Source organism: Panicum virgatum, chromosome 9N (assembly GCF_016808335.1).
Source record: "Panicum virgatum strain AP13 chromosome 9N, P.virgatum_v5, whole genome shotgun sequence".
Lineage (NCBI taxonomy): Eukaryota > Viridiplantae > Streptophyta > Magnoliopsida > Poales > Poaceae > Panicum > Panicum virgatum.
In genome coordinates, this window is record NC_053153.1 from 29,238,435 (window position 1) to 29,264,505 (window position 26,071).

At 48.5% G+C, this 26,071-nt stretch overlaps 2 protein-coding genes and 1 pseudogene across 2 annotated transcripts; all 3 read left to right on the forward strand.

Moving 5' to 3' along the window:
- On the forward strand, nucleotides 1-1,249 carry LOC120687770 (BTB/POZ and MATH domain-containing protein 1-like). Its single transcript, XM_039969792.1, has one exon. It carries the CDS (start codon nucleotides 86-88, stop codon nucleotides 1,157-1,159), a length of 1,074 nt encoding a protein of 357 aa, XP_039825726.1. The 5' UTR covers nucleotides 1-85; the 3' UTR covers nucleotides 1,160-1,249.
- A 6,959-nt stretch (nucleotides 1,250-8,208) lies between these two features.
- Nucleotides 8,209-8,732, forward strand: LOC120688955 (silicon efflux transporter LSI2-like). Its single transcript, XM_039971294.1, has one exon. The coding sequence runs from the start codon at nucleotides 8,209-8,211 to the stop codon at nucleotides 8,557-8,559; it is 351 nt and encodes a 116-aa protein (XP_039827228.1). The 3' UTR covers nucleotides 8,560-8,732.
- Nucleotides 8,733-14,796: 6,064 nt separating this feature from the next.
- On the forward strand, nucleotides 14,797-15,914 carry LOC120688956 (annotated as a pseudogene).
- Nucleotides 15,915-26,071: the final 10,157 nt, after the last annotated feature.

Consider the following 26,071-nt stretch of genomic DNA (forward strand, 5'->3'; position numbering starts at 1 on the left):
TCTCCCAAATTCCGCGGCGGCGGACCGGCGGTTTGTGCCGGCAAAACCCTACAGCGCCGGTGGAAAAGAAGGGCTAGGTTCTCCTATGTCGCCCACCACCGGTGAGCCGTTGCGGTCCGCCTCCTCCATTGTCGCCAACACCACGACGGGATACCACATTCTCAAGATCGACGGCTACTCGTTCACCATGGCCACCCCCACCGGCCAGTGCCTCGATTCCCACCCTTTCACCCTGGGCGGCCACCGCTGGTTTATCCGCTACTACCCCAATGGCAACACGTCGGAGTTCAAAGATTACATCTCGATTTTCCTTTACCTCGACGGAATTGTTGGCAAGGAGGTGAAGGCACGGTTCCAGTTTCGCCTCGGGGAGCAGCAGGCCATGACGCTGGAAGAAGTACGCACCTTCGCAAGCTCCAGAGGTTTGGGACACAGCAAGTTCGTCAAAAGAGAAGAGCTGGAGAAATCCACGCATCTCAAGGGCGATTCCTTCACGATGCGGTGTGACATCGTTGTCGTCAACGAGTTCCGCACCAAGGAACAGACGGCCGTGGGCGACCCTCCAAGGTTCGTCTCCGTGCCCCCATCCAGCCTGCACCATCATCTTGGCGACCTCCTCCTGGCCGAGAAGGGAGCCGACGTGGTCTTCGATGTCGGTGGTCAGACGTTCGCTGCACACCGGTGCGTGCTCGCGGCCCGGTCGCCAGTCTTCAGTGCAGAGCTCTTTGGCACAATGAAGGAGAGCAACACCAACACTGCAGGTGTTATCCATGTAGACGACATGGAGGCTCAGGTGTTCAAAGCTTTGCTATACTTTGTGTACACGGACTCATTGCCCAAGACAAAGAATACAGAGGAAGAGGATGAGGAGGAAGATGTCATGTCTCAGCACCTGCTTGTTGCAGCTGACAGATACAACTTGGAGAGGCTCAAGCTGTTGTGCGAAGAGAAGTTGTGCAAGTACATTGATGTGGGCACAGTAGCTACCATACTGACGCTAGCTGAGCAACACCACTGCGAGGGGTTGAAGAAGGCATGCTTGTATTTTCTCAACACTCCTGCAAATCTGAGGACAGCCATGGCCACTGATGGCTTCAAGCATCTAAGCAGAAGCTGCCCGACCATCATGGAGGAGCTGATTACTATGCTTATCACCTGAAAACAGTGATGTTCATTGTTTCAGCATTTTTAATTCCTGGTTTCTGGACTTCTTAGTAGCCTGGCCATCTCTCTTACAAACACTATGGGTATAGGATTTCCTTCGAAAAATATTATGGGTATAGCAGATCCAAAATTACCTTATTCAGTGTTTTCCCTGCTTTTGTCAGTTGATTGCATATTTCTGTAGTCTAAGTTAGTCTGGAGTATCTTTGTTTCTCTATCATCAACCCACGTCCACATTGGCATTAGGTATCCAAAAGATCTCTGTTTCGTCAGGAAATTCCTAAATACTGAAATTATTACCTCTGCTTTACTATTATGATGTCAGTACATTGCCACTCTACCTACCCAATCCAAGAAATACTTTATTATTGCATCTCCATGGGGCCTGTTAGCTCTTTGCTGTTGCTTAACCCCTCTGATCAACTGTTATAGCTCAGCATTTGTGCGGGCTGAAGAACTGCATGGACTATATTTTTATAATAGCATGTTAAAGACTGTCATCAAGTATTTCACATACTGCAGTACGCATTCTACATTAGATTATCTTCGAAAATGAGAGTACGGATGCTTACCTGTTGGGTTTCTGTAGAAGAGAAGACATAAATCAGGAATAATGAGCAATAGATGCAGGCTGTTTCCGGCAAGCTGATCTGTTTTCATAGTCCTGTTTGTAGAATGCTTTTTGTAGGTGTCTTCAGTAGCCCTGCTTAATGCTTCCTCCTCATCCCCTCAAACTTTAGAATTGGCATAATTCCTATCAGAAAAGGTGATCTGTATTCAACCCATATGATGTGCACATTATGATTAATTTTATATTTCCTTCATCGGTCATGAAGAAATAGGCTTGTTTTATGCATCGACAATGACGTGCAGAAGCATGTTTTCCATGTGCTAGCTGCCGCTTGTTTACATAAGCTCTTAGCGCCCAATCTGATGTTGAGGATCTCCAGAAGCTCTTCTATAATTTTAGGTAAATTTAAAGTTTTACAACTTTTATAAACAGATAGAAGAGTTCCTATAGCATGGGTAAACCAACATACTCTTTAAAACTGCACCCTTCATATGTTACTGTGCCTGTGGACCCCACGCGTCATACTCATTCTTACCTTCCTCCCCACCTCTCCTCGCGAGGCCGGCGCTTGACGGCGCTCCGGGACGGCGAGGCTGGAGCTCGGCGGCGGCCGGCGCGCGAGGGCCCCCAGGCACAGGCCTGCGGGGACGGCGAGGCCGGCGCTCCGGGACGGCGAGGCTGGAGCTCGGCGGCGGCCCAAGACAGCGGGGGCGGCTCGGGACGGCGAGGGTGGGGAAGAAGGTCAAAATCACCTAACTCCGGCAACCAAAATCAAATCGCCGCCATCCACACCTCCAACACCTTCCTACCTCATTTTCCCCCGTTGAGATGGGGCCTCCATGGCCGGGAATCGAAGCTCCGGACCTGTGAGAACTGCCTGTGGCCGGCGGCCGAACCCCAGGTCCATCTCGTAGACGCGAAACCCCGGCGAGCCGGCCACGGACAGCATGCTCATCGCGCCGGCGACCTCCCTGAGGCGGCCCATCCACGCGTCCATGCTGCCCGTCCCAACGCCGCTCACCGCCTCGTCGATCCCTGCCGCGACCACTGGCTGAGAAGGCCACCCACACCGCTGGCCGCGAGCGCGTCCTTGGGAGCCAGGGCGAGCGCGGGGCCGACGCAGCTGCCGAGATACTTGTCAGGGAGCGGAGGGTTCGTTCGGGAGCGGTGGTCGACGGAGAAGAGCAGGCAGGTCCGGTCGTAGCCGGTGCTCGCCTCCGTGGGCGTGGACGTCGCCGTAGCCACTTTGGCTCGCTGGTAGCAGGACGCCGCGCACGCCAGGACCTGCAGCGGGGAGCTCGGTGGAGGCGGCGAGGAGCGAGCCGGCGGCGGGGAGGCTGACGAAGGGACGAGGCGCCGGCGGAGGGAGGTGGCCCGGCGGAGGTAAGAGGCCTGGCGGAGGGAGGTGGCTCGGCGGAGGGAAGAGGCCCGGCAGAGGGAGGCACGGCGGAGGGCGGAGGCGCCGGCGGGGGAGGACGCGGCGGGATAGGCCTGGGGAGCGCAGGAGGGTGGGCCCGGGGGCGCGGGATTGGGATGGCGAGCAGGAGGGCTCCTGTTTCTTTGCACAGCGGGGGGGACGGGATACAAAATAGGATAGCGATTTCATAAAAGGGACGGGATACAAAATAGGATAGCGATTTCATAAAAATAGAGGCTCTGTTCGATCCAGTTTTTGGTACAATTTTTCTATTTTTATCTAACTTATCAAGAATACAAGAGCTCTTGGAGATGCTGTAAAAATTAAATTTATTGATTACATTGATACTGTCTAAGCAATGCAAGCATATTGTTTGATGATTGCAACTGCTCTTCTTTGTCCTGCCAAAGAATCGTGTGGCTTGTGCAAGTTGGAAGCGAGAAACACCGGATGCCCATTTAAGTAAAGAAACACTCAGCAGCAACAACAACAAGGCATAATCTTTTGTCCTAAGCAAATTGGAGTAGGCTAGAGATAAAATTCAAAGAAGCAACAGTTCAGGCATGTTGATAGCTAATCTCCAAACACTCCTATCCAAAACTACATCTTTAGAGATGTTCCCAATCTTAAGGTCTCTCTTAACCGACTCGTCCCAAGTTAGTTTAGGTTTAACTCTACCCCTCTTTATATTATCGACCCACTTTAGAACCCCACTACGCACCGGTGCTTCAGGAAGCCTCTATTGGATATGTCCAAACCATCTCAACTGATGTTGGGTAAGTTTCCCCTCAATTGGTATCACTCTGATCCTATCATGAATAACTTTATTCTGAACTCTATCCCTCCTTCTGTGCTCACAAAACTACCACAACATCTGCATCTCTAATACGCTCAGTTGCTGGACATGTTGTCTTTTTTAGGACAACATCCAATACCATATAGAACTTACCTTTTAGCCTTTATGGCACCCCCTGTGACAGAGGGCGCTAGAAATTTGATGCTATTTCAACTAGCCAGTTGAAATCAATGATTTAAATAGCCGGCTATAGCTGAAGATATAGCCGGATATAGCTACTGGGCAGCGTTGCAGCTAAGAGATCGCATTTTTAGCCAGGTTGTTAGCTTGACGGCTAATAGCTGCGATTAGCCGGCTATGTCCGCTAAATGGGACTGCTTTTAGCGGCAGCTAAATCAGCCCGCGAGCCCAAAATTATTGCCTGTGCCTCTGATTCTGAGTAGTAGAGTGCACTATTGCCTCTATCACCCTGTGTCTAGTGTGTCTTGAACTCGTGATAAACTTCATGCTGTTAAGTGTCTTGGACTAGAGCCATGTTCTAGTAATGGCTGGGATGTATTCCTGTGAACTGTGTTGTTGCCTTGTTGGTGGTGGTGGTCTGATTATCAGTTATTTTGTAGTGTATCGCTCTTGTGACTTATGAATTTGTGATGTACTCATATGATGGTCAGGTGTAGGTGTGATGAACTGATGACTGATATGAGTTGATGACATGTCAATTGTTATGTCATGTGATCAAGTCCTTGGATGTTTTTACAGTTCCACTAAATGGCTTAGCTGCGGCTATAGCTACTCTTAGCTTTTTCAAAGACTAATAGCTAAGAGGCTTAGCCCGCTATTTAAAACATTGGCTGAAATTCTATGCCTAACATCTTTATCAATATCGTCATCATTTTCTAGCATCGATCCTAAATACGGAAAAGTATCCTTCTGGGCTAGCACTTTCCCATCGAGATTAACTTCTCCATCCTTATGCCTAGCCGCTCTGAAATCACACATCATATACTCGGACATACTCTATCTTTGTCCTACTAAATCTAAACCCTTTCGACTCTGACTTGCATCTCCACATCTCTAACTTTCTATTAACCCCTATCCTACTCTCGTCAGCTAGAAACACTCAGCCCTTGAACATTTTTGCATTTGCGCGTGATTTATAATTCTTCGTATATGTGAACCATACTCAGACAGATTCTGCACGCAGTTCAGCGCTTGTATGACTAGCTATTGGCGAATAATGACACTGATCACTTATCAGGTCATCTCTGGTTATTTCCTTTTCCTTGCAACTTGCATTGCATAGAATGCTGTGGACGGATGAACAGGATGGCTGTCCCCTATCAGTTTTAGCCTCACTGTCCTGGTCTCCTGGATGGTTCTTCACTGAATCTGAATGAATCGCCGCAACAGGGTTCTCAGTTCAGGTTCTCAGTTTAGTTTCTCAATTTCTTTTAGTACCTGAAAGTAGCTAGAGAAAGCATGCTGCACAAATTAATGCAATGCACTAAAAGAAACATATCCTTGCAAAGATCTAGAAAAAGATAAATTTAAAAATGAAATGGTTTTAATTTAGATGGACGCCCTGCATTTTGGATTTTTGGGTTCCCAATTCCCGGTGCAGACTGGGATCGTGGGTGCGAATTCTGACGTACATCATCATCAACTGAGAGAAAAAAAACTAACACTACGAGAGCCTCAAAGGTGCAGTCACGCAGACAACCAATCGGCTTCTTCTACGATGACTCGTTGCCAAATACAGACAAAGAAAAGGAAGACGAGGATTTCAATGTCCAGCACCTGCTCGTCGCAGCCGACAGGTACAGTTTAGAAAGCCTACAATTGATATGCGAAGAGGTACATTGATGTGGGAACAGTGAGCACCATACTGACGCTACTTGACCAATACCACTGTCACGGGCCGAAGAAGGCATGCTTTGGTTTCCTCAGCTCGCCGAAAAATCCTAGGGAAGTCATGGCCACTGATGGCTTCGATCATCTGAGCAAAAGCTTCCCCTCTATCATGGAGCTGATTGCCATGCTCAAAACCTAAAGTGACTCGGTGATTGTCAGTGTTTCATGAGCTTCAGAAGAATTCGGGGCTGCTTTTGTTGGTGCAGAATTTTTGTGCTATGCTATACCAACATGAAGTCATCCAAAATGAAGGGCCATTTTATAAAAGCAAGTTTATTTGGCGAGACCATTCGATCCAGACGATCAGCCAATCTGTTGGCCATTTGCTTAGTAACAACCTTTTGCAAAATGGATGAACTAGGCTTATTGGCCTAAAATCTTCCACACAAGCAGCATCCTCTTTTTTTTGACAGAAGTGTGATGTATGCAGAATTTAACAAATAAAAATTGCCAAACTTTCTGCTCCACACAGCCGACATAGCAGCTATAATGTCCACCTTGATTATCTGCTAGCACACTTTATGCAAGTGTCTAGCCAGATTGGTTAGGTGGCCTCATCAGGTCCTGGGTTCGACTCCTGGTGGGACCGAATTTCAGGCTGAGGTTAAAAAAATCATCTTGCCTGCCAACATGTCAAAGCACATGGAAATAGATCCCGGCTCACCCGGCCCGCTCTCACACGGGTTACGGCGCCCTGTGTAAGGTGGGTAGGGGTTCAGTGGTTTTCTCGACCTGCGTGAGCGATCTTCTTCTTACATTAATGTCCGGGGGCGGCTTGCCCCTCCCAGATCGAGTTTTTTTTTTTGCTAGCACACTTTATATAACTTCCATGTAAAACTACCAGTTCTAGGAGCTTTACGAACAGATAGAGTTGATAGCTTTCCAAACTGCCAATTCATCCAGGTTAACAGTGAGCTCCCGATCCTGACTAACTTAGGGGCGGGCCCACCTGGTATTCAACGGTATTCATTGAATACCCAATGTTTTTACAAAGAAAATCAAGTATACATTGTTATATACATGTATTTCTATTAGAAAAAAAATGAGAAAATGATATTATCTCGGGCTATACCAATCTAGCCCACCTCCTCTCAAAATGGGCCCAACAGCTAAAGGCGGCCCACTAGCCAGCCTTCCTCCATCTCCCAAACCCCCAGTCCCATACGGCCACTCTCTATCTCTCCCACATCGCATTGCTTGTTGCTGCTCTTGCTGGCTGCTCGAACCCAACGTCCCTACCAGGCAGCGGCGGCAGCAGCAGGAGTTAGGGAGCAGCGATAGCAGCTGGAGGCCTTCGGGCAGGTCTGCCGCAGGCGGCGTTGTCTTGCTGGCGGGCAGGCTTGGCGGAGCGGGCACAGCGTGGGGAGGGCACAGGGCAGCTGGGCAGCAGCGGGCTGGAGCTGAGGCCAGCCGCAGCTGCCGCGCGGAGAGACGAGAGCGGGGAGCCGGGGCAGCCCGCGCGGCGCGACGCGGCACCAGCGAGCAGTGGTGCAGTGCAGTGCGGCTCTGTGCACAGGCACGGGCGCACGGCGACGGCAGTACTGCAGCGCAGCTCGCGTGCGCAGCCTCTGCTCAAAATTGGACAATTGCTTAAGGCAAATTTCCCAATCCCATATTCCTATTTCTGCATATTAGCCCGAGATTTTGTGGAAGTGAGCAGTCAACTTGCATCACTTTAATTTGTGCAATCTTTATGGGAAAATTGGCTGGAGGACACTCTTCAATGGTGACTTTTGCTCTGGGACACTAAAAAATTTAGTCTTTGCTATAGCACATTCAAATTTTGTGTTTCTTTGCCATAGCACACTATGGATGGATAGATCAGAACGGTGTTAGCTACGGTAAATAAAGGCCCACATGTCATTGTCTTGAACGTTACCTTCTTCAATGGTGACTGCCGCGCCGAGCTCACCGCCCCGCCGCCCAACTCCACCCCCCAGCTCGCCGACGGCGTTCCGCGCCCAAGCTCGCCGACGGGAGCGCGCCGCCGACCCGTCGCGCCCGAGCTCGCTGAGCCACTGCGGTCGGGCCTTCGCCGCGCAGCTCCGCGCCGAGCTCACCGCGCCCGCCGCCTAACTCCGCCCCCGAGCTCGCCGACGGGTTCTGCGCCCAAGCTCGCCGACGAGCGAGCGCGCCGCCGACCCGTCGCGCACAAGCTCGCTGAGCCGCTGCCGCCGGGCCTCCGCCGTGCAGCTCCGCGCCGAGCTCACCGCCCCGCCGCCCAACTCCGCCCCGGCACCGAGCTCGCCGACAGGTTCCGCGCCCAAGCTCGCCGACGAGCGAGCGCGCTGTCGACCCATCGCGCCCGAGCTCGCTAAGCCGCTGCCGCCGGGCCTCCGCCGCGTGATGATGCCCAAGCAGGCGTACGCCGCCATCGACCTCCCGATCCTGGGCCTGCTCTTCGGCACCATGATGGTCAGCATCTTCCTGGAGCTCGCCGACATGTTCGGCTACCTGGGCAAGGCGCTGGCGTGGCGCAGCCGCGGGAGCAAGGACCTGCTGTTTCGCGTCTGCCTCTTGTCCGCGGTGGCCAGCGCGCTCTTCATCGAGGACACCTACTGCGTCGTGCTCTTCATCGAGGATACCTACTGCGACGGCGCAGGAAGATCACCAGGACCACCAGCCACCAGCGCAGCATCATCATCGAGGACGCGCCAGACGACGGCGAGAAGGGCAAGGACGGGGGCGCAGCGAGGATGAGGCCGGCGACGGTGTCTGTAAGGTGGGAGCAGACGGAGGGAACGGCTGGCAAACGGCGATGTGCTCTGGCAAACAAACACAAAATTTGAGTGTGCTATAGCAAAGACTAAATTTTTTAGTGTCCTAGAGCAAAAGTCACCATTGAAGAGTGTCCTCTAGCCAATTTTCCCAATCTTTATTATCGAGTAGACCTCTGGCTATATGATTATATCTACTATGATTTATGTGTGTACTTTAGTCTCTTAATTTTTTTTTGCACCCTTTACAATCTTGAATACCCAAACTCAAAATCCTGGACCCGCCCCTGGACTAACTCCCAATAGCATACAATAAAAATCAAACATGTTTCTCTCCTTTTGCTCATGATCAGTGATCACCACTCCTTCCTCAGTTGTTCTCTATGCCTAGCATGTTGACTCGGTGATTATCAGTGTTTCATGCTCGGAGCAATAGCTATGGAGTAAGGCACCTCCTTTAGCATTTGTATACTTTCTTTTCCGTAAGTCCTATAGTTTGTTCTCTATGCATATTTTCTGTTCCATGAGCCATATGATTTGTTTCATGTGTATATTTTTTACTAATATGTATCTTTTTGTTCCAATTAAACAATTATTTTGTTTTATTTGAAGCTGTAACGTCTCTATACAGAATGATTTTTTTCTTTAGCGGGAACAATATGTTATAAAATGTGAAACATTTTCTCTCGATGTGAACATTTGTTATCTGAATGATTAAGAAGATATTTCACCTTCATAAAAAAAATCTAATAAAATGACATCCAAACATATTTCGTGACGGTGTCTGAGCACATTTTTTATTAAAAGAAGAAGCATTTTGGTACAACAGCCCACAAAAGTTTAGGATCGGAGAGGCGAGACGGGGCTAAGAGCATCTCCAACAGTATCTCCAAATTACACTAGCTAAATTCCATATAACTAACTATTTAGCTAGTTATTTAGATATCCGAAGGGTGGGAAATCCAAAAGCTTATCCATCTATTCCCTCCTCCACCCCATCCCTTCTCCCGCTGACAAGTAGGCCCCCCAATTCATCTTCCTCCTCGCGAGCACGGCTGCAGCTGGCGCGCGCCGGCGACGGGCACCCGGCTGGCGCACGGCGGTACTGCCGAATTGACCTTCTCCGCCGCCACCTTCTCTCCTTCTCTCTCTCTTCCCTCACGCCGCCGCCACCTCCTTCTCTGCCTGCCTTCTGCGTCAGGAGCACAAGGAAATCCCCTTTCTTCCCCGCGCAGCACACAAGCTCCTCTCTTCTTCTCTCCAATTGAGCTCCTCTCCCAAATCCATGGCGCCACCCCTTCCTCCAACTCCACGCACAGCAGCTCCCTCTCCAGCACTTCTCCCTCATCTGGCTTCCTTCATCACGGAACACCAGCAGCAAGCCAACAGCTCACGCCTCCTTCTCCACCCACCAGCAAAGCACCAGTAGCTCCGCGTTGAGACGCTGAGGTCGTCACGCCGCCGCCGGTTCACCCACGCCGGAAGGGAGCTCGCGCTGGATCGAAGCGAGGGCAAGATGCCCCGGCGCTGAGGTCGCCGGATCCGACGGGGATTCGCGCCGAGAGGGAGCTGCCACGCCAGGGAGCTCGCGCCTGGGAGGAGGTTGCGCCGAGAGGGAGTTCGAGAGGGCGCGACCTGCGCAAGAAGAAGGGGATGGCGAGCTGGGGAGCCTCTACATGTTTCGCGAGCGAGGGGGGCGTGCTACCGAGTCGGATAGCGCCGCGATGCACATAGCGAGTCTGTTGGATTCGTTTTTTCAGAGTTTTTCTTCTTTTTTAGCTAGCCCATCAAAAATACATAGACTGTTGAAGATGCTCTTAAAGCTGAAAAAAAATTACATGACATCTAATGCACGACCAAAAGCCAGCACTAGGCCCTGCAACTGCTTGAAACCAGCCCGAAACCACGCTACGATCTCGTCCTCAACTAGAGATATGAGCTCCTGCAAGCTTCTAGCACGATGGTAGGTTCTCCTGTCACATTTCTAGCAAAATAACCAAGAGACGAGGATCACCAACGTGTCAAAACACTTCCTGTCATCCTTTGCACACAACTTTCTCACCCACATGTCCACCAATCCACATAGTCCGTTGGACCATTGCTTGGCGTTACATGATCCCAACCTAGGCATCGCAAAATAGCAACCTACCAGCAGGTGGGAGATCGCCTCCGGCATCTTGTTACACTGGGCACAAGAGTCGTACGTCATCCTGCAAGTTGTCGCCTTAGGCTGGCTGGCTGGGCTGCAACTAGACGGCGGGAGCTGGTGTTGGCTGGTTGTTCCAGCCTAGGCCTGATCATTCATCGGGTCGGGCCGGATTCGGGTCGGGTCACTTCGTGTTTCAGGTCAAAAAATGTTGGCCCGCGGCCGACCCGTGACATGGTCGGGTCGGGTCGGGTTGGCCCGTGTTTTTGTGTGTAATTTTCAAGTTCTATCGAATTTTTTTGAGTTTCGGATCAAAAATTTCGGCCCGTGCCCGACCCATCACTTGATCAGGTCGGGTTGGGTTTTTTTCGGGTGGGTCTAGTCGGGTTTATCGGGTCGGGTGGCCCATGATCAGATTTATTCCAGCCCAACCGGTTCTCCCCAGCTGAATAGGCTATGGCGTTTACGACGTGCCACATTCCAGCAGCGGTCATGATCAGCACCAACAAAATAAAAAACTTGCACTTCTATGGTGTCCAACTGCCCGAGCTTTGTGCAGAAGCTTCGCCCCTAAGATCGCCTGTCGACCAATGAAAAAGGCATGGTACGCTGAAGAGGTGGAGAACAATTTATCAGAGGTCCACCTAGGGGTGGTAATGGGCCATGGCCCTAATGGTCTCTTCACAGCCCAATAAAACCCTTAAATTTTTTAGTTCAAAAATACATATGTTTATAGCCCGATCCTTTTAGGGCCCGATTCTTAGATTTTCTAGTTCAAAATGTTGGATCCTTTACCACCCCTAGGTCCACCTCCAACGCAGGGTACCTTGGGTGTTCACAGCCAATTGGACTCCTCTCGTGAGGTCCCAAATTTGCAGGAACTCCAGTATTACCTGCACTGTCAGAGCTCCCCTAATATCGTGCACCCACTGATCGGTAGAAAGGGCCTGTGCGACAGTTCGCCTTTTCTTGTGCGTCTTCAATGGCCCAGCCATCTAGCCACTTGTGAGACCAGAAAAGAGGGCGCGTGCCATCACCCAGCTCCATGAAAGTTGAAGCTCAAAACATCGCCTCGACCAAAGGTTCATTGCTTGTCCGCAGAGTCCACCAAGGCCGCTGTGCATCATCAGTATGTCGGAGTTCAACCTGCTAATGGTCAAAATGTGAACCATACCCACACCAAACCATTCCATCACCATCAGAAACCAGCAATTCGATCCAACCCACCCTGCTGATCCACCTCTTAAAACCAAAATTAAACCGACCCAACTCAAAAAAAATTTACGGCCCAAACTAAACCAGACTGTTTTTCTCCAAACTAAGCCAGACTGTTTTTCTCCGAACAGTTTCACCCTATTGTCATCGTGGTTTCCAACCATGCATCCTCGTCGCGCACCCCGTCACGCATCCACTACCGGCCTGGCCCGTGCGGCTGTGCACCGTGCTGCATGCTAGCGAAGAGCTGGCGCAGGAAATCCCTAAGCTCGGCGGACCGGACAGGCAGTAGCGTCTCGATTTGGTGAATGGTGGCAGCGGTAGTAGCTGTGGTGGTGTCGAGGCCAATCATTTCCACTGGATCAAGCCCATTAGCTAAACCATGGTCCACAAATTGTTTGAACTAGAAATCTAAACTGATTCCAAACCAAGCCAATCCATTATAGCTACTATCCCAAACTAGACCAGCCCATTAGTCTTTCCAACATATTTCCATCCAAACCATGTAGGCCTAAATAGAACTAGGAAACCCTGTTTTACACCAAATCACTAGCAGGTTGAGTCGGAGCCAAAGCCACCTCAGGTGTAGAGCGTACCCAAGTGTAGTCTTATTTTAAAGATCTTGTTTTAAGAAACATAATACAATGAAAATTTAATTTAACTATAATTTATATCTTTCTTGCTAAATTTGAATGATATATCATCACTTTTATTCCAACATACATGCAACCAGTTATCTTCGTGTAGACGTGGGGGTGATTACTCCCTCCCTTAAATTGAAGCTCTAGTAGTGTAATGTGACAGCGAGGACCCGTTTTTTTATGTCTCTTAAAATTTCCAAAACATCTTATTATTTGAGACAGAAAGAGTGCATTGTAATGATTTTCGTCAAAACCCGTGCAAATCACGACAAAAAAGTCGTCTAAATTCACCCAAAAAATCACACATGTATATGGTATGATGATACACAACACTGTAAAATATATTGTCCAAATTCGACTTCGTTTGTGAGATATAAAAAATAACAAATTTCTGCTCACAAACAAAATCGATTTTGGACAAGATATTTGACAAGATTGTGTATCATCATATCATATACATATCTGATTTTTTTGGGTGAATTTAGACGATTTTTTTGCTGTGGTTTGCACAGGTTTTCATGAAGGTTGTGGTTTCCACCGAATACGTTTTCTTTTTTTTTTTCGCACGCCATGTTGCAAACACATAGATACTTAGTTGCTCTCCTCTACGGCTCTACGTTATTAGTTTTAACAAAGGGGGTGTTACTTTGAGATATGTGTTTTATTTTCTCCAGTCTAAGCAACACAAATATAAGCTCCAAACTATTTTTTTCTCAAGTCTTAGCAAATACAAATTTAAATCTCAACAGGACAGTTCGAGAAAAAAATCTCAACAGGACAAAAGCATCTTGCAATGTAATTTTTCAACAAAAATAATCCATAGTATTTTTTGTCAAATCTAAGCAACATATATACAGTAATATATACCATTGAAAAGACAAATCTAAGTATTGAACAAAGTTCTAAATAGTCGGCTATAGCCACTGCTATAGTCTGATATAGCCTTTGGGAGAGGAGAAAACTAGGATATCCATCTCTTAGCTCTAAATGGGTAAATCCACTAATAGCCGGCTATAGCCGCTAAATTATTGATTATTTAGCTAGATAAATCATATAATTAGTCTTTATTTATTATTAGTTTAGTAATGAACTTCATCATTTACGAAACTTAGTATTTCATCAACGATATAACGAAGGAAATGAAGCCCAAGACATACTTCAGTCAATGAAATTTTCTTGATTTCATATTTATATGCAAAATTACTCATAGATTTATGTATGATATTGAAATAGAAATGCATAATTATGAGAAGTTTCTAGAAGATTAGAGAGCATGCATGAACCATGGTTACCATGTTTCATGGTGAAATATGAAATACTCTAGAAATTAGATATTTGTATGATTAGATAAGCATGAGGAAAATTCTAAAGTTTGATATTTTGTAAAGTATTGTATAGAAGATGGACACATGGCGAAACCATATGACCCAAAGAGTTCTATAAATAGGGGTGCTCCCCTCCCTCTCTTGTCATACCATGGCATAAGTGGTCTCAAGTAGAAGATGGCAAGGTTGCCATGTAGTGTAGTAGTGTCATGGTAGAGTTGCGATATAAAGAGTGCAAGAGTATTGTGTTGTACTAAGTTATGATGAATAAAGAGTTGATTTCCCATATAGAGTTGGTGTCTCGTATTAGTGCCTAGGTGAAGGTGTAGGGGCGCCGATTTCTCAACACATGGTATTTACAGAATTGCTAAATAAGTTAGCTAGGCTATAGCCCGCTATAGTCTTTCATAGCCTCTACAAACACCAACCGCTTAATGCCTTAGCCCGCTATTTTAAACACTGGTATTCAATTTGCCTTTATGTCTTTAAATTATTTTGCTCTATTTTGAGAAAAATGGTTGTGGAATCACTCCCACAACTCATTGCATTAAGTCCTTCAAATTATTGTATTCATTCATATAAAGCAAAAGGAATTAATGAGAAAAAACGAGTTAATATCCGAATGTAGAGAAAAAGGGGAGTAAAAAAAGAAAGGAAAAGAAAAGAACACACTCCAGTGATCCAGTCCATCTGACTATCTGAGTATCTGACCGTCTCCGTCCCTCCCTCTCCCAGAGAACCCACCCCATCACTTTCCCCTCCCCTGGCTCCCAAAATCCCCAATTCACCACTCCACTCGCTTCTCTAAACCCTCATGCACGATCAGCATCGGCGAAGCAGATGGGTCGAGGCTGATCTCGAGCGAGGGGCGTAAGGGAGAGAGAATGCTCGCCATGTCGTACGCCTCCAGCCACCGCAAGCCATCGCGGTCCGCATCCTCCTCCACCGTTTTCGCCGACAATGCCGCAGGGTACCACGACCTCAAGATCGACGGCTACCGCACCATCAAGGGCATCCCCACCGGAGTTCCCATCAAGTCCAGCCCTTTCACCGTCGGCGGCCACCGCTGGCGGATTTGCTTCTTCCCCAACGGTGACCGCACCGTTACCATGGGTTCCTTTTCCATCTTGCCAGATGCCTCTCTCTTCCTCTTCCTCCACGAGGCTGTGGCCAGGCCAGTGACGGCGCAGTTCAAGTTCGCTTTCATGGGGGAGGAGCGGGCCTCCTTATTACGGAACCGGAAGAGAACAGAGAAGAAGCTGAGGTCGTTACCGGAGGTGGTACATAGCTTTGGTAGCGGTGTTGGTGTTCAGTGCCCAGATACACTCCACCAGAACACCTTGGAGAACTATGTTAGCAAGCACGGATCCCTTACGGTCCGTTGCGAGGTCGTCGTCTTCAAAGAGTTCCTTGCCGAGGAGCCGGTCACTCCGGCCACATTCGTCTCCGTGCCCCCGTCCGACCTGCATCGGCACCTAGCCGACCTCCTCCAAACCGAGAAGGGCGCCGATGTGGTGTTCCAGGTCGGGCGGGAGACGTTCCCAGTGCACCGGTGCGTGCTTGCTGCCCGATCGCCGGTCTTCAGTGCCGAGTTCTTCGGCGCCATGAAGGAGAGCCGCACCGCGCAGATGTGGTACAGGTACACTACATGGAGGCACCTGTGTTCAAGGCACTGCTCTGCTTCTTGTACACCGACTCGTTGCCCGAGATGAGAAAGGAAGATGAAGATATAATGTGCCAACACCTACTTGTCGCCGCGGACAAGTATGATATGGAGAGGCTCAAGTTGATGTGTGAGGTTAAGCTGTGCGAGTACATTGATGTGGGCACGGCCGCAACCATCCTGACACTGGCTGAGCAGCACCACTGCCATGGGCTGAAGAAGGCATGCTTCCATTTTCTCAGTGATCCGGCAAAGCTGAGGGCAGTCATGACTAGTGATGGTTTCAAGCATCTAAGCAGAAGCTGCCCGTCCATCAAGAACGATCTGATGTCCATGCTCGCGCCTTAGTTGAGTGATGTTTGGATTTTAGCATTAGCATGCTTTAAGTAGCAGTTCTTGGTTGGTATCAGATAGCGATGCAGATGCACTAGAAGTGGTCACATCTTGCCAATGTTATCTTAAGTTAATCACATGGCTATGCCCTTGTGCTTTGTAAGTTAACCGAGCTTCTATGACTCTAGCAATCAATCAGTTCTACAACTGTATGGATTGATCAGGAGGAATAACGTTATTATGCGGTAGCTATCCTGATTGAAAATTCACTACGCATCTTCGATTGTCCTATTTTCTGGCATGGACTAGACCATACTGCTGCTAGGCATCTCTATCATTTGTTTGGTATTTTATCAGTGGCAGTTCAGGGTTTGTGGCATCATGGTGGCTCATTGGGTGATTATCATTTTTTTAGCAATGGTGGCTGAGGTAAGGTTTCTAGTTAGGATCAGGCAGTTCTCTGCCGAGGTGCATGACTCCATCTATGATGAGCAGATGGCCAATTAGTCTTCAGCTTGCTCATGTAAGATTCTTGCACTTCAATGGTTCCACCAATCACTAATAACTTTCTTAACAGGTTACTATGCTGATTGAATCTTCAGTGAGCACATCTCTGGTCGTTGCATTTCCAAATTGTGTAAAGTGATTTGGTTGAAGAGGTTGATTTCCAGGCTGCTCACTAGATTGAGTGATGCTCAGCGTTCTAGCAATAGCTGTTGGATAGCTGCTGTTTCCTGAGCCTAAATGACTGTCCCTGTCTTCTAGATTTGTGTTATCAGCATGTCAGGCACGTGACTAGTTCTACCTGAGCTTCATAACAGCAAAACTAGTCTCATCCCATCCGTTTTGTCAGTCAGTTCTCTGTTTATGTCTCTTCAATTCTGTCAAGTTCCAACTGATCAGGAATATATGAATGAAGTTTAAATCAGTTAGCTTTGTCTCTTTGGAAAGAGTTGAAAATTTTGGTTATGTCTACTTTTGTGTTGCCTGTTTCATTGCTTCAACATTTAGTACACAAAATGCTTCTTGAAATCTTGGTCATATACGGACATATTCTAAGATAGCATGTATTAAATATCAGCATGATACCCAAAATGCATATTGGACTTGGATGAATATCTATTTATTGTAGTATATTTACATTGCAAAGTGTAGCCAAATTATAACGCTATAAAACTACTAGTAAATGGTTCCTTAATTGGCATTATAGCAGGGGAGCAAAATCTGATATTCTGAATAGTTGCGGGAGTCATTATGGTCTTTTTTTCCTAACCCACTATAGTCTTCTTTTAGAGGTTTATATTATTTATACTAAATAATTTTATGTAGTCAACAACTGTGAAGGCTCAAATGGCCCAGGAAAGAGTCCAGCCGAGCTTACAAGTGAATTGAATAGGCTCAACAGCAAAGGCCCATCAGAAGCAAGGCAAGCAAGGCTCGGTAAACCCTTGGACCTGCAACTTTGCTTGCAGGTACTGCATCTGAGATCTCTTTCAGGTCTTCTTTACTTAGTTTAATCCCTGCAGAAAAAAAATGGTACTGCTCGGGTTCCTCAGTTTTGTAGTTCCTATGGTCGCAGACAGTTCATCAAGCATAACACCAAGCATTTAATGAAGTTGCATGCTATATAAAACTACCATTCTGAATACTGAAACGTAAATGCTAATTTGCTTTCTGATAGTTTTTAGTTAGGAGCAGCATCTACTCAGGGCTATGTTGGGTTTGAAAGTAAGGAATATCTCATTTTTGTAGCTTAGCTGAACAAGATATCCTGGACTGCTATTTATTTTGAACCATCTAGCTTTGTTTCTGGCACTATAGCTTCCTCTATATCCATAAAGACCATTTTCTGCACCGCAGTTAAAGGGTGAACCCAAGAATGGTTATCCATGCTTGCTTCAGGCAGGCTGATGTATTTCACCTACCTTCTTCCAACAGCTCCTTAAACTAACTCATCAAATTAAACCTTGTAAATTAAGAAAGCAGCTATGGGACTTCAACTTGTTAATTGTGGATTATAATGCCGACAAACAGATAAGCAAGGTTTCCTTTATGTGGATTACAATGCAGACATACTGATAAGCATGGTTTCCTTTATGGCACTGACTGGTCGATGTGCTGATGCAGGTAATAGAGGTCAATGTATTCGACATCTCTAGTGTGTGCCCTTGTGAAGATGTTCAACTTGTATCCTGCAATGGCACATTTAGTGGCCAGTTGCATCTTCTTGCAGGGCAACTGCTTCAGTGCCTGTCCATCATCGAGTTTAGAAAGATGTTGCCCAAACATAGCAATCATGATTGCAAGGATAGGTGGCAATCCCAATTGATTTTGTTTTTAGATCTTGAAGACGCACAACCCTACCAAAAACTGGCAACTATCCTATTTGTATCTAGTTGTGAACTATTTAACGCTATCTTGAGAGAGAAAAAATGGCATTTGATAGAAATAATCCCATTCAAGCATCTCTAGGGATCATGTAAACCAAAAAAGAAAAATTAAAGTGGCATCTGAGGTCTCTTTGCATTGTTCCATCTAAGTGATCTAACATCACACACTCTCCAAAAGTGTGCTGGGATGTGAGGGTCACCTCTAACCTCTAACATCAATCAGCTAACAGTTTGGAAGATTGGTTACTCTCCAGAAAGTATCAACTTTTCAGGATAGAAATTGTCTGCATCGTACCAAATCTCATGTTTTAACAGCTAAATTGACTCTTAGTTTCTGCATTCAAATTTCTGAACCTTCCAGAGCACTTCCAGAGCCTTATGACCAGAAACCAGATGAAATTTATGTGACAAAAAATTGAAATACAAAATTAGATTTTTTTTCCTCTTTTCATGTTTTGGGAAGTAGAGAGCACTAAAGCGAAAGGCAAACTACTGGGCTGGAGTGCAGCAGAGTCACCCCAGCGGATTGGGCTTGCATGGGCCTGCTTTAAAAATGCTAACTATTTGATGCCCAAAGTGATAAACTAAAGCCCATCAGCCTGTAAACATAAACCGTAAGAGGTTTCGGGTGCAACAAGAACCGTACTTTTTGCAATTTAGCCCTTTTTTGAAAAGATTTACACATTCAGGCTCTTTTTGAAACGATTTGTGTTTTTGGACCCAGGAGGTCGGCGCCACAAGTCGTGGCGCCGAAAAGTCGTGGCGCCGAGATCTGGGCAGTCCTCCAGCGTGGCAGCGACCTCGGCGCCACAGATCTTGGCGCCGAGCTCAGCGCCACAAGCCTTGGCGCCGAGGTCGTGGCCATGGATCTTGGTGCCGAGCGTGCTACCTTTACCCCGCGCCCTCTTCCCTTTCCCGAGCATGCCTCAATTGTTCATCCTTCCTTCTCGGGTTTTCTCTCCCTCTCAACTCGCCGAACCCTCCGATTTGTCGTATTTGACCGTGAAAATTTTGATTTCATCCGTAGATCCTCAAGAGCAAGGTATTCTCTAGCACCTCCTAAATTTTTGCATTTTCATTTGGTCTATTGTACGTGTATTTTCGAAATTTAGGAACTTAGGGTTTAGGTTGTAATTGTTGTAATGTGTATTATGCAACTAGGATGCCTAGGCGGGGGAAATCAAAGAAACCCCCGGTGCGGACTGGTGATACTTATGTCCGTTTGCCGCTGCCTAGTGGAGTTTCTGTATCGATGTGCTTCTGCGGTGATCCTTGCAAGGTAGATGTGTCCGTTGAAGAGGACACATATAGACAGAGATATTGGATGTGTGCCAACTATGCCTTCGATCCAACACCTCATTAGATCCGCATTGGGTTGCTGGTTAGTATTTATGTTTTGTCTACATTAATTTTGATATTATTTGAAATCGTGTGTGAATATTGTGTAACAATGGATTGTTTTGTAGACCCCTCCCCCGCTCTGTGACTTTGAGCAGTGGATTGACACTGAGATCAAGGAGGAGGACAAGAGGTATATGGAGATGTGCAAGAAGTGGGAAGCAGAGCGGCTGGAGAGGGTGAAGAAGAGACGCCAGGAGGAGGCAACAGAAAAGGAGCGGCAGGAAGAATAGCAAAGGAGGCTGGCAGCTGAGCGTAGGGAGGAGAGGGAACGGAAGCTTGAGCGTGTTCGCCGTGCCAAAGCGGCAATCGGGGAGAATCTAGATGCCTTGAGGAAGAGGAAGTGGCCTCGTTGCACGTAGTAGAATGCGTGTTTAACTTGGGCAAGTCTAGCGACTAATGAACTATTCTAGTGGACTGATGTCGTGCTATCATGTAATGAACTATTAGGTCTGCTGTCTTTCATTTTAATTTGAATTATCTGGTCACATGTTCTTGTGTTGTCATGTACTGAACAATTTGGTGAGCTATCATGTACTGTAGTTTTAATATGTTGTCATGATTCAATGTTTGGTTATACTTTTGTGTTCTTATGGCACTTAAAATGATTATTAGTATGCGAGTTAAATAGTCGACATATTCTGATGGAATTAAAGACATTCAACAGCGGACATTACATAATTAAACAGAGACAACATAGGAAGTGGCATGTCTGGTGGTGTACAATACTAGGATGATAAGGTTCCTGACTAAACTTGACATGCCTTATTGCACTCAATTGGAGAAGAAACATTGCATGTAGCATCGGAATGCTACTAGGGTACTCTAGTAGTGTGGCTACCTAGCATATTGTGTTGCACCTTCTCCATAGTATGCTTCCGTTGGATGCGGCGGTGGTGGCGGTGAATGCGACGATGGAGGACCCTAGTTCTTGTGACAGGGGCAGCTGCAATTAGGAATAGTGCACCTTTCCTCTGGGGAGACGCCATCATCTTCCTCCTGGCAGCGGCTCTCACTTCAGCTTCTAACAATTCTGTAGGTGTTCTGTGACGTCCCGGAAAATTTACTAATTAAATCACTCGCTAATTTATTTTCAAAAATTTTCATCGTTGAGCTCAAGACCTAATCCCCGATTTTCCGCTGTCCTGACATCCGATTTCCATCATCGTTCCATCTTTTTCCGCCGACCGTACCCCTTCCCTTTTTCCTCGTCGCTATCCCATCCCGCGCCGCTCGACCGCCGGTCGGCCACGCGCGACCGCTCGCCGCGGTCGGCGCCGACGCATCTCTCCCTTTCTCCCTTTCTCTCTTTCTCCCTCTCCCCTTTCCTTTTTCTTTTTCTTTTTTCTTTTTCCCATTTTCTTTTCTCCATTTTTTCTTTTTTCCTTCCCCTCCTCCTTCCTTCCCTCTCTCTCCTCCCGCGCACCACGGCCTGCTCGCCGCCCCCCTTGGCCGCAAGCGCCACGCGTGCCCCACCTCCCCTGCTCGCCCACGCGCCGAGCGCGCCCGGCCCGGCCACCGCCGCGCGGCCGCCTCACGCTCACCCCTGCACGCCCTCCCTGGCCGTGCACTGTGCCGCGCCGAGCCACCCCCGAGCCGTGTGCACGCGCTCGCCGCGACGAGCTCGCCACGCCGCGGCACTGGCATGCACGCCCCATCGGCCCACGCACGCATTCCACGCGCTCCCAAGACTTGCCGCTGCCACCTCCGCGTGCCCGCGCCGCTCGCCGAACCGTACCCGCGCCACTCACCGTGTTCCGCCCTCGCCGCACGCGCCGTCGCCCCTGTGCTAGCACAACACCGCCTACTCGAATCATCCACAGTACCTAGCGCATCAAACTCATTCATATCCTCGAGTTTTGTGGAAAAGCATAACATACCTACAGTACTACTAAAAACACCCCTAATAACCTGGACGCCTGGGGGTGACATCAAGTGTCAACTAGGTTGTCTACGAGTAAGGATCAATTTAAGTGGGGTAGAATTTTTAGCAGACTTAGTAGTACTTAAATCTAAGGGAATAGACGTGATCCTTGGAATGGACTGGTTAAGCCGACACAATGGTCTCATAGGTTGTACTGACAAGGTGGTACACCTAACGAACCCGGAAGGAGTACGAGTGACCTGCCATACCTGGGTAAGTGGATCAGACCCAATGGTGTTTAGCATGGAAGCCAAGTCCTTGGAAGAAGTCCCAGTAGTAAATGAGTACCCAGATGTTTTCCCGGAAGAACTCCCTAGAATGCCACCAGATAGAGATATAGAGTTTGTCATCGACTTTGTCCCTGAAACCGCCCCTATAGCCAAGAGACCCTATAGGATGGCAGCTTCTGAATTGGCGGAATTAAAGAAACGGCTAGAAGAACTACAATGAATTGGCTTCATCAGACCAAGCTCGTCGCCTTGGGGAGCCCCAGTACTATTTGTCAAGAAGAAGGATGGGAGTATGAGGTTGTGTGTAGACTACCGGGCGCTGAACGAAGTCACCATCAAGAATAAGTACCCCCTTCCCAGGATTGATGACCTTTTCGATCAACTAAAAGGAGCCAAGTACTTCTCCAAGATTGATCTAAGGTCAGGATATTTCCAGCTCAAGATAAGAGAAAGCGACATCCCAAAGACAGCCTTTGTTACCCGCTACGGACAGTTTGAGTTTACCATAATGTCTTTTGGATTCACCAATGCACCTACATACTTCATGAACCTCATGAACAAGGTGTTTATGGACGAGTTAGATAAGTTTGTCGTAGTCTTTATTGACGACATACTTATTTACTCCAAGAGTGTTCAGGAACACGAGCAACATCTGCGGGTAGTACTAGAAAAATTGAGAGTACATAGGCTATATGCCAAATTCAGCAAATGTGAATTTTGGTTGGAGAAAGTAGCTTTCCTTGGTCATATTCTGACCGCAGAAGGAGTAGCAGTGGACCCCGAGAAGGTCGAAGCAGTCTCCAACTGGCAGCAACCGACCAACGTCAGTGAGATCAGAAGTTTTCTCGGATTAGCTGGGTATTATCGGAGATTCATTGAAGGATTTTCCAAGATAGCCCGGCCCATGACAGAGCTGCTCAAGAAGGAGAAGAAATTCACCTAGACAGAGTCATGTGAGAGGAGTTTTCAAGAATTGAAGAATAGGTTGACGACTGCCCCAGTGCTAACCCTACCGGACATTCATCGGGATTTTATCATCTATTGTGATACATCCTGACAAGGATTGGGTTGTGTACTCATGCAAGACAGGAAAGTTGTTGCATGTGCTTCCCGCCAACTCAGGCCTCACGAGCAGAATTATCCAACCCATGATCTGGAATATGCAGCCGTAGTGCACGCTCTTAAAATTTGGAGACATTATTTGATTGGAAATAAGTGCGATATTTATACTGACCATAAGAGCCTGAAGTATATCTTCACCCAGCCGGATTTGAATTTAAGGCAAAGAAGATGGCTGGAATTGGTTAAGGATTATAATTTGGAAATCCATTACCACCCCAGCAAAGCAAATGTAGTGGCCGATGCCTTAAGCCGGAAATCCTATGGACCCAAGGATGATCATCTGTGAGAGGAAATGGCACGATTGAATGTGCACATTGTCCCCCGAGGCTCCAGCCACGTGCTGAACGTCCAATCCACACTAGAAGACAGAATCAGAAAGGCTCAAAGTTCGGATAAGGATTTAATGGAGATCCGCAAACATACTGGAGAAAACAAGGCACCACATTTTAGAGTGGATAATGAGGGAACCTTATGGTATAAAGATAGAATTTGTGTGCCCCGGAAAGGAGACTTCCGACAAGTAATTATGGACGAGGCTCGTAACTCAGCATATTCCATTCACCCAGGATCGACCAAGATGTATATGGACTTAAGACAAAAAATATTAGTGGAATGGAATGAAGGCGGATATTGCAGGGTTTGTCGCCCGTTGTGACACTTGTCAAAGGATCAAGGCCGAACACCAGAAGCCAGTAGGGCTGTTGCAACCCCTACCCATCCCAGTTTGGAAATGGGATGAGATAGGAATGGACTTTGTAGTAGGATTGCCCAAAACAAAGAAAGGACACGACTCCATATGGGTAATAGTGGACCGACTCACTAAATCGGCTCATTTCATACCCGTACGGACAAATTACGGTGGAGAAAAGCTAGCAAAGCTTTATGTGAAAAACATAGTGAAGTTGCACGGTGTGCCTAGCAGAATTGTTTCAGATAGAGGGACCCAGTTCACCTCTAGATTTTGGAAGAGTTTGCATAAAGCCATGGGCACCAAATTGGATTTCAGCTCCTCTTATCATCCGCAAACGGATGGCCAGACAGAAAGGGTGAATCAGATCATGGAGGATATGCTGAGAGCATGTGTCCTTACCTATGGCAAGGATTGGGAATAGAGTTTACCTTATGCAGAATTTTCATACAACAACGGCTATCAATCAAGCTTGGGCATGTCACCGTTCAAAGCTCTCTACGGGAGAAAATGCAGAACTCCCCTGATATAGTCAGAAGTTGGAGAACGTGCCCTAATCGGGCCCGCACTTATAAAGGAAGCGGAAGAAAGAGTTGCCGAGATTAGAGAAAAACTGAAAGCAGCCCAGTCAAGGCAAAAGAGCTACGCAGATAAGAAAAGACGGGAAATAAGTTTCAACCCAGGAGATTTCGTTTATCTCAAGGTGTCACCCATTCGAGGAACCCGAAGATTTCAAGTAAAAGGAAAGTTGGCCCCTCGGTACATTGGACCATACCGAGTTTTGAAGAAAGTCGGGACTGTAGCATACCGGTCGAAGTTACCAGAAGGAATGTCAGATATACACCCAGTATTCCATGTGTCTCAGCTAAGGAGATGTTTGAGAGTACCCGAGGCAGAACACGTGCCAATGGAAGCAATAGATCTACAGCCAGACCTGCGTTATCAGGAGATACCGGTCAAGATTCTGCACACTGTCACTAGGAGGACAAGAAACTCCGAGGTACGGATTTGCAGAGTTCAGTGGAGCAGACATGGAGTGGAAGAAGCTACGTGGGAACGCGAAGACGCTATGAAGAAGGAGTTTCCCCATCTATTTAGAAGCCAGCCAAATCTCGAGGATGAGATTCAATTTAAGTGGGGTAGGTTTGTGACGTCCTGGAAAATTTACTAATTAAATCACTCGCTAATTTATTTTCAAAAAATTTCATCGTTGAGCTCAAGACCTAATCCCCGATTTTCTGCTGTCCTGACATCCGATTTCCATTGTCGTTCCATCTTTTTCCGCCGACCGTACCCCTTCCCTTTTTCCTCATCGCTATCCCATCAAGCGCCGCTCGGCCGCCGGTCGGCCACGCGCGACCGCTCGCCGCTGTCGGCGCCGACGCATCTCTCCCTTTCTCTCTTTCTCCCTCTCCCCTTTCCTTTTTCTTTTTCTTTTTCCTTTTTCCCATTTTCTTTTCTCCAGTTTTTCTTTTTTCCTTCCCCTCCTCCTTCCTTCCCTCTCTCTCCTCCCGCGCACCACGGCCTGCTCGCCGCCCCCTTGCCGAGCGCCGCTTGGCCGCAAGTGCCGCGCGTGCCCCACCTCCCCTGCTCGCCCACGTGCCGAGCGCGCCCGGCCCGGCCACCGCCATGCGGCCGCCTCCCGCTCACCCCCGCGTGCCCTCCCTGGCCGTGCACCGTGCCGCGCCAAGCCACCCCCGAGCCGTGCGCATGCGCGCACGCACTCGCCGCGACGAGCTCGCCACGCCGCGGCACTGGCACGCTGCACGCCCCGCCGGCCCACGCACCGCTCACGCGCACACGTTCCATGCGCTCCCAAGACCCGCCGCTGCCACCTCCGCATGCCCGCGCCGCTCGTCGAACCGTACCCGCGCTGCTCGCCGTGTTCCGCCCTCGCTGCACGCGCCGTCGCCCCTGTGCCAGCACAGCACCGCCTGCCCGAAGCGTCCCGTCGCCTCTGCGCTCACCTCGCTGCCCGCGCCGCCGCGTCGCGACACGAGCAAGCGGCCGGAGCGCCAATAATGCCGCCCTGCGATGCTCGCTAGCCGCTCACCTGCCCCGCGCCGCTCCACCGCCTTGCTCGGGCTATAAAGCAACCCCCGTGCCACTCCTCCACCCCACAACCATCTCCGCCACCTCCAGCCCTCCTCTTCTAGCTTGCAGCGCCGCCGCCACGCACACTGCATCCCGCCGCCGCCACTTCCGTCAACCCGCCTCCTCGAGTTGCCGCGGCCCAAGGTAGGGGGCGCACCGGGATCCTCCCTTCCTCCTCACCCTTCTTCCCCACTCCTTGGCCGCCGACGAGCTCTGCAGCGCCGGCCCAGCGCCACCCGCCGCCCGCTGCCGCTGGCCGTCGCGGCCAGGCCACCTCGGGCCGCCTCTGTCCCAGCTGCGGCCAGGGATCGGGCCCCCGCACCTCC